This window comes from Hydra vulgaris, chromosome 08 (genome assembly GCF_038396675.1).
Source record: "Hydra vulgaris chromosome 08, alternate assembly HydraT2T_AEP".
NCBI classification, from domain to species: Eukaryota; Metazoa; Cnidaria; class Hydrozoa; order Anthoathecata; family Hydridae; genus Hydra; species Hydra vulgaris.
In genome coordinates, this window is record NC_088927.1 from 4,875,060 (window position 1) to 4,891,796 (window position 16,737).

Sequence of the window (16,737 nt, forward strand, 5' to 3'; positions counted from 1 at the left end):
AAAATAAAATCTATATTTTTGACATTTTTAATTATAACTCAAATTTGAGACACATTTGCAACATTACATCTCAATTGGCTTTTTTTTTTTAACTTTTAAAAGTGTAACCAATTGAGATGTAATGTTATGTAAAAAAAAAGGCGCAATTAAAATACATCATAAATGCAGAATTTTTTTTTAAACTATTTAATTCCAGCGTGGCTTGTGGTCAAATGCGCATTTTCTAACAGCTGTTTTTTCATAATTTCAATAGGATTTATTATGCTTAAGTTTTATACTTTGGTGAGAAAATTACTATGTTGGCAATTTTTAAGGCTGCTTACACTAAACTTTGATTTTTCGGTAACTGAAGTAATGATTTTCTTATTTTTAAGGCCGATTTTTACAGAATTTTTCTTTTTAATATTGAGATTTAATTTTTCTGTTGATAACAAGTAAAAATTAAAAATTGTGTGTGGAGGGGGTCTTAATAGCTTAGGGTGGGTGGAAAAATTTTCCAAAAATTATTTAATGGGCCCCCCCCCCTCCTCCTCCTATTTTGTAAATCTGAAAAATATCAAATATATCATACTTAATGATTTTAAGATTTAATAAACATTGTTTAAGGATCGCTGATCAGATTTTTTCTGTAAGTGGTGTAGGAGATGTTGCCTACTTAAAAAATAGGCATTTAGCCGGGTGCTACTTACTTTTTATGGTTTTTCCTCGGTTTTAATCTCTACGATTTTGTCATAAAATCATTAAGTTATATAAGTATGAACATGCAAAAATTAGATTTTTAAACTTACCTGAATGTAACCTTATTTGAAGAATTAAATAGTAAATTTCTTTAAATAGTAAAGTTCGGATAAATTAAAAAATTCTCCCGGGTTTCAAAAAAAAAAAAAATGCGCTTTCATTTTTTTTTTTTTTTTTTTTTTTTTTTTTTTTTTTTGTATAAAAAAAAGTTAAACTTTCAGTTTCAATTTGTAACTTTTTCACAAAAATATACTTTTTGCGCTTTTAAAGTTTTAATAAACCCATAATCAAAAATATGTATAAAGTCTTATGATCATCTAGAAATTTCAATAATATTAAAATTAGTTAAATCTACTATTGTGTTCTAATCTAACTTGTTATTTGTAATGCTTGATTAGTATTTTGTTTTACTGTTGTTATATCTATTACTATTTACACTCTACTTCAAACATATATATTTATATGCTTATATATATTTTTTATATACTTTATATATGAAGATATTTATAATAAAAAATTATAAAATATTAAAGAACCACATGTTACAATGTAATCTCTCAAAAGATTAAAAATGTAACTTTTTGTAACGTAAAAATAACAGACATTTGATACGTAATGATACGTAAAAATGTTATGTTGCGTTACATAAGAGTACATACATGTCATTACGTAACAATTTTGTAACATTGCGTCTTGTTACGTTAAAATGTTACATCTTGTCACATATGATTAACGGATATTTCGCACATATTGTAACCTGGTTTCATTATGTAACAAAACTTAAAAATGTTATAAGGGTTATATTCGAATAACTATTCAAACAAAAAACATAAGCATTTGTCAAACGTATTTACTATTATTTTAATTTTAAAATTTTGATTTAAATATTAGCAAATCTGTTTATTTAACTTTTATTAAACGTTAATTTATAAAGTGATTTTAAGGCACCTTTTTAAATAAAGATAATTAAAGAAGAGATAATTACGGTAAACATAATTTACAAAATGTTGTATTTTTTTGATTAAAAAACATATATTTTAAAAGACATTAAATTTTAAAAAATATAATATTTTTTAATCATTAAGTATAATTTAAAAAGTTATGTTTAATAAATAAGTTACATTTACTATGGTTTATTTTAAACAGATCTTAATAAAACTTTTATTAAGTTATTGTAAGTCTTTATTTTTATTATTTTAAAAATCAAAAAGAAAAGAAACAAAACTTTCTGAAAAAATTTATGTTTGATTTAGTAGGAATATTAAATCTTTAATCTTTATAATTTCAAATAAACTATATCAATCAATGTTTGAATAAAAAACCTAATTTGAGTTATTTTTATAACAAACACCCATCTTGCAGTCGACATCTTATCATAAATCAAGCAAAACTAAAAACACACACAGTGTTATAAAATGGGTTCTAACCTTGACTTTCTGAGCCGAGAAAACCCTTTTGTGGAATGATAGCCCACACTATGGGGATCACTTGGATATAAGTATTAAAATCAGATTACAACGTCCTGGCAAGTTATTGATGTTTAAATTTTCTGAATTTATTGATTACACACATTCGAAATGACAGCTTGTTTTGCATTTTTACAATAAGATATAATTTTAAATTCAAGTAAACAAACATACTGTAGCATAAAGAGCATTATGTTTTATGAAAACATAAAAAAAAGTTGAAAAATTAAAAGATATCAAGAAGATAAGCTTCCTTTATTACCAAACAAATATAATATTTTTTTATTCTTCTGTTTTTCTGTTTAACTTTTCATAAAAATTATTTTTAACTGTGATAATAAGACAGTTTTTGAATTTCGGGAAAATTTCGGAAAAATAAAAATTTCGGGAAAAGGCATGATTTATTTACTTTATTCACGAGAGCAAAACTGCGCACATCTAATTTTACAAAAAAATGCCGAATACAGCAAAAAACCACCAAGACTGCAGGAAAACTGTCTGTTTTCTTTGCTTCAGTAAATGTCAGAGGGAACTGACACCTTTCCTAAAAGAAAAATGCCAAACAATACTCAATGAGAGGATCGATTTTAGTAATGACAAAGTTCCACTTGGAATTTGTGAAAAGTGTCGTTCTTGTTTAAGAAGAAAGGATTCTGAAGAACACATCAATCTCCCATCACTTTACAATTTTGAGACTATAAAAATTCGACCTCAAACTAGAGACACACAATGTGACTGTTTGATTTGTTCTGTTGGAAAACTGAGAAATAATGGTCAACAGAAAACTCAGCTTTTGCAGAGCTCAGCACAAAATACTCCATCTTCAACTGTCCAAAAACGATGCTCTGACTGTTTTTCAATTATTGGAAGAGGATTACCTCATCATTGCACAAAGGGCACTTTGCAAAATAACCTTGTTGCTGTTGCAACCAAGGATCCTGTTGCATCTGAACGAGTTGCTGCTCTTGTTGTTTCAAGTAAGGATTCTTCTCCACATGGCACTGTTCGATTGAGTCAACCACAAGGTGGAAGAATGCTTCCAATAATGCCAGGTAAAAGTTTAACTTTCATGAAAAGATATTTTAGAAATTTCGAAATTAAACAATATCTGCATTTATTTTAGGTTCCTCATCAGCTAGAAAACTATTTCCTCCAAACCCATCAATTAGTATAAAAGAACTTGTTCAAGTTCAGGCAAACACAGGGCTTTCAAACAATGGCATCAAGAGACTAGCTGCTACAATTAATCAGTCAACTTCACAACATATTGTTGAGAAAAACTATGCTGTAAAATTTGATGCAGTTAGTAAGCAGCTTTCTCACCATTTCACGAGTTCATTGATTAAAGATCATGCTGGATGTGGAAGGACTGTCATTCATTGCAAGGACTTCAAAGAGCTTAAAAATGAACTCATTTCTATGAGAAGCACATCAAACAATCATATTGTGAAAGTTTGAATTGACGGTGGGGGAGAATTCCTGAAAGTAAGCCTTGGAATTATTGAATTAAATCGTGAACCTAACACTCCCCCAGCAAAACTCAATTGCACAAACAAGTTTTTCAAGGACACTGGAGTTAAGCAGCAACTTATTATTGCTGTCTCTGAGGACCTGCAAGAAAACTACTCAAAAGTGTCTCAAATTTTCGAATTGATCAATATGAGAGACCAAGATTTTGTTTTGTCCTGTGACCTAAAACTGGCAAATATAATTTGTGGTCTCCAAGCACACTCAAGTGCACACCCCTGCACCTGGTGTGAGTCAAGTGCAAAAGACCTTTTAAATCAAGGAAAATTAAGAACTTTCCAATCTCTTGATCAGAATGTCTCACTTTTCAATGCAGCAGGATCAAACATCAAAAGAGCTCGTGATTACATGAATGTTGTTCATTCTCCTGTATTTGATCTTGCTGGTGGCACATTAGTTTTGGACTTCATACCGCCAATGGAGTTGCATCTCCTTATTGGTGTTTTCAATCATCTCTTTGCTGCCCTACTAAAAGTTTTCCCTCAAGGAACTCTTTGGACTGATTCACTGCACATTAAACAACAGCCTTATCATGGAGGGCATTTTGCAGGAAATGAGTGCAGGAAGCTGCTAAAAAATATTGATCTTCTTCAATCTATTGTCGAGAAACACTCATGCTATGCTGCAATACCATTAGTTGATGTATTTCGAAAATTCAATGCAGTAGTGTCTGCCTGTTTTGGATGCGTTCTTGATCCAAGTTATGTACAAAAAATTGAAGCTTTCAGAGTGGCTTATGTGGCACTGCAAAAGGTTTCTGTGACACCCAAGGTTCATGCTGTATTTTTTCATGTGAAAGATTTCATTGACAAACACGGCCAAGCTCTCGGACTTTACTCAGAACAAGCAATAGAGGCAATGCATCACAACTTTCAAGTGCATTGGCAAAGGTACAAACGACCTAACCATCATCCTGAATACAGTAAAAAGTTGCAATGCTGCCTTGTGGACTTTAATAGTAAACATTGCTTGTGAAAAGAGCCATTTTAGAATGATTTTTTCTTGTATTAGAATATTTATTTTAAAACATAATTTTCATTTTAGATACACGATAAACTCTCAGAATATGTCTTTTTGTTTCCCTAGTTCATATTTATTGGAATAACCTATATTTTGTACTATATTCTGTCGGTTTTTGACGGAAAACTCAAAAATTATGGTTTATGTCGGTTAAAACTGAAATTTGGCTTCTAAAAAAAAAAAAAATCTTGTCGGTAAAATTTGTTTTTTTCATTTTCACACACACCCACGTCTTTGTCGTTCAGTACGGCCCTGTCAATAACTTGCCAGGATGTTGTAATCTGATTTTAATACTTATATCCAAGTGATCCCCATAGTGTGGGCTATCATTCCACAAAAGGGTTTTCTCGGGTCAGAAAGTCAAGGTTAGAACCCATTTTATAACACTGTGGTCAGGGTTTGGTTTGATAAAATCTTGTTCTCCTTTTTTTGTAGAAATTTAAAAGTTTATATTTATTCACTTTCACCAACTTTAAAAAATCATTTTATAATTTTAAATCTTAAGATTTGAACCATGTCTACTGCTCACCACATAAAGCATCATATTTAACATCAGATATCAAATTCATTATTAGCTATTGTATTTTAAATGTCTGAATTAAAATATTCCATTTCATTTACTACAGTTATAGAGACCAACCTGGTAACCCTGTGAAATGCTCTTTTGACGGACATTTAAAAGATCTTGTATGCAGTGGTGGTAGAAAGGGACCAAAAAAGATTTATTATCAAGTAGTAAGTGAGACTTGAAGTTTTATTTTTTTATTGTTTTAGGTTTTATTATAATATTATTTTGTATTAAAAGCTTTATATTTTGTTTTATGATTTTTAACTTGAAACGTTTTATTGAAAATAAACATTTTATAATTTCAAAGCTTCTGTACTTACTTTAGTTGATATTTAGAATTGGAAATAAGTTGTTGTAATAATTTTTAAAGTTATATCACTTTTAAGGAAGTTCAACTCCATTTTTATTTGTGCTTTATCTAGTCTTAGTAACCCTCCCAGTGTCTCTTCCCTAGTCTCAGCAACTCTCCCAGTGGGCACAAGATGCGTTTTAGATGTCTAAGGGCTCGTTCATAAATTACATCATACAATTTTTTACCGTTTTTTACCCACCCCCTCCCCTCGTCACAAAAGCGTAACACTTAAGAAACAAGTTTTGTATAAGTCTTCGCAAAACCACCTAATCCCTCTCCCCCTTGTAGCGTGATGTAATTTATGGACAACCCCTAAAAAGCGTTAATGTGTTTTAATGCCTTTTTTAAATTCCTTAAACATGTCTTATTTACTTTTATTTGTCCACTGTGAGATAATACTGAGCTGAATACTAAGAATAAATAATATTTTTTTTGAAATAAAAACATTAAAACAACACAAATTTGTATTAAAAAAAGATAAAATATTTTCTACAAATTTATTTGTATCATTAAAAATAAACTTTTAGACATGAACTTTTATTTGATAAGAACCAATCCTTTTTTTATTAATATTTTATTTTTAAAATTTAGAGTTTTGTTTGATTCATTAATTGCATTTAATATTTCTATGTAATATTGCATAATGAGTCATGTTCCTTTTTTTAGAACACAAAACTTTAGAATCAAGTATTTATTGCTTTATAATTCTCAAAGCAATTTTTTTTTTTTTTTTTTTTTCATTATTTAACAATTCTTTATTATAAAACTTTTCAAAATGAGTAAAGAAATACATGTAGATCTGGCTCTATAGTACTATGCATACTATGTTTGCTGTGACTAACTGAAACAACAACATTAATAACTTGTGTACTTTTAGTTAACTATGCCAATCAATGAACTTGAAAACAAAGTGCAGTTCAAATGTACATTTATAAATGCTGATTTAAAAGGCGAGGTATTCTTTTTTTCTATTTTTTTATTGAGTTACTATTGAATTAAATTTTTTATTATTGTAGATATTTTTACTATTGGTTTTTTCTTTTTTTATCTAAAACATTCAAACCTCTTCTGGTTTTTATTTAAAACTAAAACTTAAAAATTCTGCTTTTTATTTAATTTTAAAATAATAAAACAGGTTTTTATTCTTAATTATTGTACTTATTTGCAGAACTTTTATTTACTTCTCAATTGCCCAGAGGGCCACTGTACTAGTGGAGGTGCTACTCTTTTTTTTTTTCTTTTTTTTTTTATTCACCTCTCAGTTCTAAAACAAAAGCTTTAACAAACAAGGCCACAAATTTACTGCAAACAAGCAAAAAACACACAAACAAAAAAAAATCTTTGAAGTTATTTATGGTAAAAGCATATTAAACTAACAATCTCTTTATTTATAATTTATTTATATATTTCATTTTAAATTTGATTTGTTTTTGTTTTGCATTTTAAACAAAGCAAAAGACCATTTCGCTATTAATTTTGCGCGAACTTCTGCGTAAAGCATTATGGGACAATCAAGGAGCAAACAATAACAACAAACATTATTAACAAGAAAGTCACTTAAAATTATGTCTGATTCTTCCTCTGATGACAAAAAAAATAAGGCCTTTATGGATGAAATAAAAAGTTGGAAAGTAGAAAAATTAAAAGAATTTCTTCAAGCAAGGAGTATTCCTCTTGATCAAAATCCTGCAAGAGCAAAGTTGCTAAAAAACGTGTATTATGCCAGTAAACTTAAATTACCAGTTCAAAAAACCATGCAAGAAGAGACTGAAAAAATCAAATCTATATCTTTTCAAAAATTGAAATTAAAATCAGGTGTCCAGCTTCCCTATCCTAATGAAATCGGAAATTGGGTAATAAATAAATAGTAATAAAGTTATTACCAACTACAACTTATTCGGACATTGAAACTTATGCTTTTGATACTCATAGCTCTAAAGCTTTGAAAGAAGGACATTCTCTTTATTCTTCAGATCACGTGACTTCAGTATCTTTTAATAATTTATCAGATGCTGTAAAATTTTGTTATTTAATAGGAACTATAGTACCTCAAACAAGAATAAACGATGAAGAATATGAATCATGGGTATGTTTAAATAAAAATGGAAGTATATTATCTGCAGAATGCAAATGCATAGCCGGTTATGGAGAAAGCTGCAAACATATATTTGCTTTGTTATTGTTTGTTGAAGAGCATTTGCGATTAGGAGAAAATGTAACTTGTACGTCAGTAAAACAAAAGTGGGGGACTAGAACTCAAAAAAGAAAATTACATGAGCCAGATATATTACAAAATATTTCTATTAAAAAAGTCAAACCTAGTATTGAAAATAAATGTCTTAAACTCAGTCGATCTTTATACGATCTTCGTCCTTATCATTTAAGGCAGTCAGATTTTACATTGGAAGATTGGGAAGCAGTTGCAGAAGCCACCGATGGAAAAAGTGCTGTAATTTGCCTAAAGCCAAATATACAGTCAGAATATTTAAAAAAAAACTACCTTCTGCAAGCGCAACTAAAAATGAAACACTACCACCCACCATAGACCAATTAGTAGCTCAAATAGAATGTGTTATGGAAATGAATGTTTAGCATTTAAATGTGAACAATTTTTAAGGACATTTTTAATAACACAATCTCAAGTAGAACTTATAAAAGAATCTACAATACCTCAATCAAAAAGTTTACTTGCGAAAAAATATAGAGTTGGAAGAATATCGTCATCGATCGCTCATGATGTTTTGAAAAAATTTGACGTTGACTTGATAGTGAAAAACAAAAAAGCAGCATTTTCTTTATGTGCTCAACTTTTAGGCTATAAAAAAAAAAGCAGAGAGTAAGTCAATTCAATGGGATAACATGTTTGAGTCCTATGCCAGAAAAAGATATATTAAGCAAATGCAAAAAAATCATAAAAACTTTAAATGTTATCAAACCGGCCTAATAATATCACTTGAAATACCTTATCTTGTACCAAGCTCAGATGGTATTACAAGTTGTACATGCTGTGGGTTTGGTTTGCTTGAAATTAAATGCCCATGGACATTTAGGCAAAAAAAAATCGCAAACTTTCCTAGAAAACAAATCTTGTGCAAACACATACACACTAAAAACTAGTTATAGATACAGTACGCAAATACAACATAAGTTATTTATTAGTGGCTATCCACATGCTGATTTCTATGTATGTTTAGCCAGTGATCAAAACCGTGAAAGAATTTATTCTGATCCTAGCTATATTTAAAATGTACAAAAGTTTCAAATATTTTTTACAGAATTTATTTTGCCTGAATTATTTATAAAGAAACTCGAAAAAGAGGAAATGGTTCAATTAATTTTAAATGATCTCATAAAGAAGTGTGATTTAGAAAGTAAACAACTTAATGAAACATTCAATAATGACATCATAAATCTTAAGCAACAGAAAATATGCGATCTGAACACATTTTGAAAACATTATTCTTAATATTTTTCATGGTTTATAATGTAACTTTTTTTTTTATAAAAAAAAAAGAGTATAAAAAATTGAAATATCTTTTTTTATATATATATATTTATTAAGATTTAATTTATGTCAAATAAATTCTTTTACAATTGGTTGTAAATTACTTAAATCCCCACAAATAACATTAATGTGATCAATGAGGTCTAGCATTGTTAATGATAACTCGTTCTTACAAATCCTAAACTCTTTAAGTCGACAAATTGAGCGTTCTACATGGACACGTGATTGAGCAATTTCTTTAGCTGATAGAATTTTCGCTTGTGTAAAATGTTGTCCTTTTTTTTTTAAAAGGTGGACAAACTAATACCACTTTTTTTTCCAAAAGCAAATCTTGGATATTAAAACCTCTGTCCGCCAAGCACATAGAACCTTCAGAAAATATGTTAATAACATTGCAGTCCTCTGTAATGTGTCTATCTGAAGCTTGGTCACCGTAAGCTTTAGAGATAAAACTGAAAGAACCAGTTTGTGTTGTAACTACTAACTTTTTCAATGTGTAACTACTTTTATAAGTACTAAATGTTTGATATTGTGCTTTTGCATTTGATGGTCTCTGAATTTTTTGCTCAGTGCAGTCTATTATACCTTCTACATTTTGTAACTCCAGAAAAATGTCTTGCTTTATACAATAAATTTGCTTCTCGTGTGGGCCATAAAAGAAGAGGCTTTAACTCATTTCCAAAATAAGTAACCCAGGTTGTTAAGATACTTGAACAATGAGACTGGGAAATCGAAAATCTAAATGCTAGATCTTGAATAACCAAATCTAATCGCAGTTTTATGCACATTAGCAGAATTTCATCCTGGATTGGTATAGTGCTTTTCTTCCAGGCTTTTCTAGTTTTTTTTGTTTTAATTTGAAAGTTTGTGAAAGTTTCCCCTTGTAGTAGCATAGTTTGTCACTTTTTTCCCCTTTACTAATTAAAAACATGAATACTTTTTTTGTGCACCCAGTATAAAACTTTATTAACCTATCGGAATGGCATACTCTGTCCCAACTAAACTCTGCTTGTGACTTCAATGAAAACTTACTCAACAAATGTTTTCGATGTTTTAATAGCAAAGGTCTTTTAAGTAATCTTTTTGGAGTGTTAATAAATATTTGTAAGTCTTCCACGTCATTTGTTTTAGATATAAGAAAATCTTTTCCAACAGGTAAAGCATAATCATGATCATAATGAATATTAATAGGCTCAGTAAATTCTATTTGATCATGATTATCTTCGTTTTGATCATGACTACTCTGGTAATCAGAAACATACTTTTTTTTCTTAATTATGGATATCCATTTTAATGAAGATTTTCTTTTTTTTAACTTAATATCGTAACCATTTAAATACTCAGTAGGGTAAGGATAAACATCAGTAGGTTGTCCCATTTTAAAATGATTTGAGCAGACTGGCGAACGAAGAAAAATTCTAAAGTTACTCCTGAAAAGTCCAATTTTCGAGTTCCATATAGGTAACATTTTACCATCTTTGCATCTCCAAAATTTAAGTTGCAAACTACCATCAAAAAGTTTAATATGGTCTTTAATAATGTACTTTTCCGGATACCTTCTATCATTGCTACAGTTTTAAACAACGCAGTGATCACCCCCACCCATGTATAGATAATTGTTTACTTCCTTTAAAATATTGTTTTGATTTGTTTGCTCCTCGGTTATCCCATAATGCTTTTCGCTGATTTCGCACAAAATTAATAGCGAAATGGTCTATTGCAATTTAAACAAAGTTTAATTTAAACAAAAGATTTTGAAATTCTGTTTTACTTATTTAGATAAAAAAAATTTTATTGAGTTCAAATTTGTAATCATAAACTTTTATTGAAATTCAAGTTTCAAATCGTAAAGTTGCATTAGTATTTCTGACAGATGGGTTTAAAAAAAAAAAATAGTTAAAAAATGTTTGTCTTTTTAAAACAAGGAATAAAAACATAAATTTTGTTTTATTCTTTATTTTAAATTGTATAACATAGGTTTTATAGATGCCATTAGTCTCAAGTTGTAACATTAAATATCACTTCATAAACATGAAAGCAAAACAAGAAATTAATGACATAAAATTTTATTTAAAAAAGTTAGAAACAAAGAGTTTTTAACAAATTTTTCAAGATTTTTTTGGTTTGGGAAATTTTTGAAGTTTAAGGTTTAAGTTTTTTACAAAACAGTAATGTTTTAGGAAAATACTTGGTAATAAAAGTATTTTGAAGAAACACAGTAAAAAGAAACGACTTTTTTTCATAGATTAGAAATTATTAGAAATTGTTACTTTTAAAAGTAACAGCTGACTTGAAAGAAAAAACCATGAGAATGAGGTTTGATTTGAGCTTCCATGTCAGTCTGAATCCAGATAATTATGTTTCTATTAACTTTTTTCTCCGCGCAGCGGCTTTGTCAAGGTTCGTGTTTTGGATTTACAGAATTGAGAGAGGGTTATAACCACAATTAGCCTCCTCATCTGTAGTGGCCTTATCGGGGAGGTGAATTTAAAAGAAAAAGTAGGAAGTGTAATTTTAAGCATAGACAAAATTCATTAACCAAGAACCATTACAAAAAAAGTCAAGAAAGGAATCCCAGCCTTAAGATAGTGAGGTGTGAATTTAATGACAAGATAAATTTGATGTTAAAGAGGTGTGAGATAAGGGTTTTATGCAGATTAAAGTCTGAACCACCTAACAAAGATCAAGAAGAAACTGAGCACAAGCTAGAGATACAAAACACAAATCAATGAGTGAAGGTAAATGATTTCTCTTAAAATCACGTTATAAAGTTAATTAACTGAGAAGCAACTATGGTAACTTTGTAACTATCATCAAGTTAATTAATAAATTATCAAGATATCTTGTAAATGATAAAAGTTTAGACCTATAATATTTGCAGCGTCAAATGTATTAGATCCAAGGAGTTCAGTGTATTAACCATTAAAATCCAAATGCCAATGTTAACAGTATTAGAAAATCGAGAATCGGATTATATAATTACATTAGAACTAACATTGAAAAAAGTGCAGGAAAAATGAAAAACAAAATATTTAGAAAAGCAATTGAGTAAATTGACGCTAAACAACGAATTCTGATTTCTTGACAAATGAATGAGTTTAAATGTAATTGTAAATGTAATATGTAAGTCTGAGATCTGATGATGAAACAGCAAATTTAAATTAGTATTACATAAGGTAGTTTACTGGGGAATTTTGCTCTGGCCATAGATACCTGTCAAAGATAGATAGACATGCATATTTATTGAATTATCCTCTCTGAGAGCTGTGTTTGAGTTTGTGTTTGAGAATGTGTTTGAGAAACCACCCTAAAAATTATTAAACTAAATTTTAGAGCTGTAGTTTCATTAGGTCATAAAAGAAAGATATACATAGCCACTTTATTTTATTCCTTAAGTCTTTGCCTAAGAGGTTCTTTACAAGGCAGTAGCAGGATACAGTTACAATCTGCCCTAGATCAGTATTTTTATTGAAACATCTCTAGCTTATTGTCTCCTAGTCATTGCTTAAAAAAGCAAATCCTACAATGTAGCTTGGCACCTGCCAGATTTTATTGGATTATGTCACCAGTAGCAAAATGATTGAGATGATCCTGACCTAAAAACCCAAAGGTTGCATTACGGTTTATATATTTTACTATTTTAGTAAGTGATTTTCCTAACTTTGTTGATGATAAAATATTGTTTATCAAACTCTTGGTTTGGAATAAGATTTTTCAAAAATATTAAATGTTTTGATATTTGATTTGGCCATTAATAACTCGGTTGGTATTAAAAATTCTTTTCAGTTATTTAAGATTGTATCATAAAATTATGTTTAACTAGGATAAGTTTAAGTATAAGCATTCACAAAATGATAATAAAAAACAGAACTAGCATAAACTTTTGATAAAATTGTAATTGATGATTAAACTTGTATCTCATATCATTGTACCATGGTTTACTTGTTGTGTTGTATTCAATTGGTCATAATTTGTGTTATATAAGTTAATTCTGAATTAGTTTCATTAAGTTCATAATTGCTTAAATAATTCTAATGTTTATGTTTTTAACTGTTTGTTTGTTTTTTTATATGAAAGCATCAGTTATTTGAAGATGAATTTATTTTTTATAGAAAAAAATGTAATGCAACAATAATGATAGCAAGAATCTTGTTTTTTATTTTATATGATGTTTAGTTAGTACAGAAGAAATGTATATTAAAAATATATACTGTAGTGTAATTGTTTTTCTTTTTAATGTTATAGAAAGAGCTTGTAATACTAGTAGACAAAAATGGATATGTTCATAATCTACTAACTGAGGCAGCTAAAGTTGTTGAAACTGTTGATACTACTGCTTTGCGTTTAGTTGAGATATCTGCTAGTAAGATTCAAAGGATAGTGCCATCTACTACCTTACTAGATTCTTTAGTTCAACAAAGTCAAAAGAATTATCGTATTGAGGTAATAATTTCAAAAAGTTTTAATCCGTTCTTGTCTTTTTATGCAAAAAATATTATTCTTTATCTGATTTCTTTTCTTAATTTTTTTTTTTTAATACTTTATTTAAAATAGCTTTATCAAAAATGCAAGCAAAATCTGGGTTTTGTCTTTAAACTTTTTATGTTATTACAATAAAGTCTTTATAAATCATTTATTTTAACCAATTATTTTATATTACAGCTAATTTATTTTTACAACTCTCATGACACTTTGAAAAAACATGACATGTTACACCTAAAGAAAATGTTTTTTTCTTTTGTTTTTATACATTATTTTTTTATATTTTGTATTTATTGTATTGACATGCTACACCTAAAGAAAATGTTTTTTTCTTTTGTTTTTATACATTATTATTTTTTTTATATTTTGTATTTATGTATTGTTACACTTTTATAATTAAAATCATATTTAACAGGAAATTCCTAGAGAAGAATTGTCAGATGACAATCGTTCACTTTTAGTACCAGTTATGCATTTTCAAAAGGTAAGTACTTTGAAATCAATAAATTTTTGCATGATTTAAAAACTTTTACAAAAGTAATAAATGGTATGTAGCAAATTGTCTCACTGTTTAATTTTTAATTACTTTTGTTTTCTTGTTTTCTCCCCAAAAATAAAGCATCAGATGCATGCAATATTTATAAAGGTCAAAAACAACATGTTTGATTAAAAATTTGAAAAGTAAAAAAAAAATATTTAGCATTGATTATAAGACCAGATTTCATAATTATAAGACCAATTTATAAGACAGAATTATAAGTCCAGATGGTTTATTTACCTCTTTATAATTGTTTTAATAAATGAAATTGAGTTTTAATTAAAAAAAAGTTTAAACAAAATTTAAAACAAGTAAGTTTAAATTTAAAATTATTGCTTAGCTATTGCAATTTTATTTCTTAATGGAAATTATAAATTTTATCTGGTGTTATAATTAATGAATAATTTTTATAAATTAATGCAAATTTATATATAAAATCAAGTAATAAATAAAAATAAATATATGAAATGTTTAACTTAGTGAATAACTGTACAAGTTTCTGTTTAAACGCATTCATTATTTTTGTGTGATTTCTTCAAATTCAGCTCGAAATTAAGATCATCATCATGATCATCATCAGAATCATGATCATTCTACTACTCTTAATATCTATTACAACCTCGTGTCCTGATGCCTTGTAGGACTCATTTTTCTAGATAAAAGCTATGAAAAGTGAACTCTGACTTTAAATACTTTTAAAAACCTGACTTAAAATAGGAGGATGAATCCAGTTGGTTTCTCAAACTTTGTATTCCATCTCAGAGAGGCTAATTCCATCAACAACTGTAGAATAACTAACAGGGATTCCTTAATGTTGCACATAAAAGGAATTTCTGTTAGTGCTTTTGGTGTGCATTGCTGAGGTCATATAAGGAGCCCTTTGTTATTATTTTAGATTGACTATCAGGAATGATGCAATTGCATAGCTTATTGTGTAAGATACTATCTATGATTAAGTTTTTTAAAACATGATTTAAAAATATTAAACAAAGAAAAATATCTTTATTACCACCACCATATAGTGTCAATCTTTCTTTAGACCACTATTTTTAGACCAATATTTTTAGACCAATATTTGTGGTCTTCAAAGTATCTTTATCTACTCTGGTCAATCTTTGAAAAAATTTTCTGTTTGTGACAACTTGCAGTGATTGTTAAAGTTCAATCCAGTTTATTTAATTATTCTAGTTGATTTAATTATTAAGTTTCATATCGCTAATAGTTATCAGTTAATATTATTATTGCTAACAGTTAAATAAAACAGCAAATAATAATATTAATTAATAACTATTAATTAATAGTCTTGTTGATATTTTTTTATTGGTGATTAGCAATACTATTTCTGAATCATCTACTACTCCAGACAATCTTGGATTATCTGTCATTTCTGTCCTTTTATGGAAACCATGAACAAAAGACCAATAAAAAGTTAGCATCTGGTTAAATGTCTCTTTTTACTGTGCCCATCTTCTTACTCCTGTCATACATTGTCATATTTGCGCTGGTTCTTCAAATATGGTTTATTTAAGATAATGTAGAAAAACTCATTGTAAATGATGTTGGACCTGCTCTAGCTGCCATGCTTGAGTCTGACTCATTGTTGTAAAGTTGCATCTCAATCTTTTTTTCAAATACTACTATGGTTAATACTCAAGCTTTCATTACTTCATCAACGAAAACTGAGTACATATCTTGTCATTCAGCATATAACATTTCCTTTATGCTCAAAGGGTTTTATTTTATCTTGATTTTTTTTCTCAACCAATGATGCTTTGGAATTCTCCCATTTTCTCCTCTTTATTTTCTGCTTACTCACAGCTTAATTAGCTGTGTGACTCTTAACCTAATTAGTTGTGTGACTCTCAATTTAATTAGCTTTGTGATGGCTTTAGTTCTGGCACAAAACTTGAAGGTTGAATTGTTTGATACCAGCTCTGACTAAAAATGTAACTTTGTAAAGAAGGAGACTTGAACTTCCTGGTTAAATGTTCTTTTGCAGTGCTCTGTGATAAAATAGTTAGAAATGAATATTAGAAATCTTTGTAAAGGACATCAACAACAACTTGGTAAATACCGTGGAAGTGACATAGTTGATGAACAGCATTCAAAGTTTTACTAATCTTTTCATCGAACTGGCATCATTAGTCACCAAGCCACTTACATCATTAGTCACCAAGCCACTTGCATCATTAGTTACCAAGCCAGGAATATATTGAATAAGATTTAGATTTAAAGCTTTTTGTATTATTGTTTTAAATGTTTTTTCTACGGACATAGTACTATTAATTTTAAATTCTTTTTCTTAAATCGTAAATTAAATAAATTCATTTAAAATAAAACTAATCTCTTTTATATTATTATTGAGGATTCGCAGTATATGCTCCAAACAAGTTGCTAATGATATAAGTAAAGTTTAAAAAACATGACATGTTTCACCTAAAGAAAATGTTTTTTTCTTTTGTTTTTATAAATTATTATTTTTTTATATTTTGTATTTATTGTATTGACATGCTACACCTAAAGAAAATGTTTTATTCTCTA

General features: G+C 28.4%; 1 protein-coding gene across 2 annotated transcripts in view; it reads left to right on the forward strand.

The window, feature by feature from the left end:
• The window catches only part of LOC100215841 (ubiquitin carboxyl-terminal hydrolase 7), a 71,837-nt gene that overhangs the window by 51,055 nt on the left and 4,045 nt on the right, over nucleotides 1-16,737 (forward strand). For both annotated transcript variants that reach the window (XM_065802327.1, XM_065802328.1), the window contains exons 30-33: nucleotides 5,378-5,486; nucleotides 6,549-6,626; nucleotides 13,422-13,619; nucleotides 14,074-14,142. In XM_065802327.1, coding sequence (XP_065658399.1) covers nucleotides 5,378-5,486; nucleotides 6,549-6,626; nucleotides 13,422-13,619; nucleotides 14,074-14,142 — 454 coding nt within the window. The remainder of the gene's footprint in view (nucleotides 1-5,377; nucleotides 5,487-6,548; nucleotides 6,627-13,421; nucleotides 13,620-14,073; nucleotides 14,143-16,737) is intronic.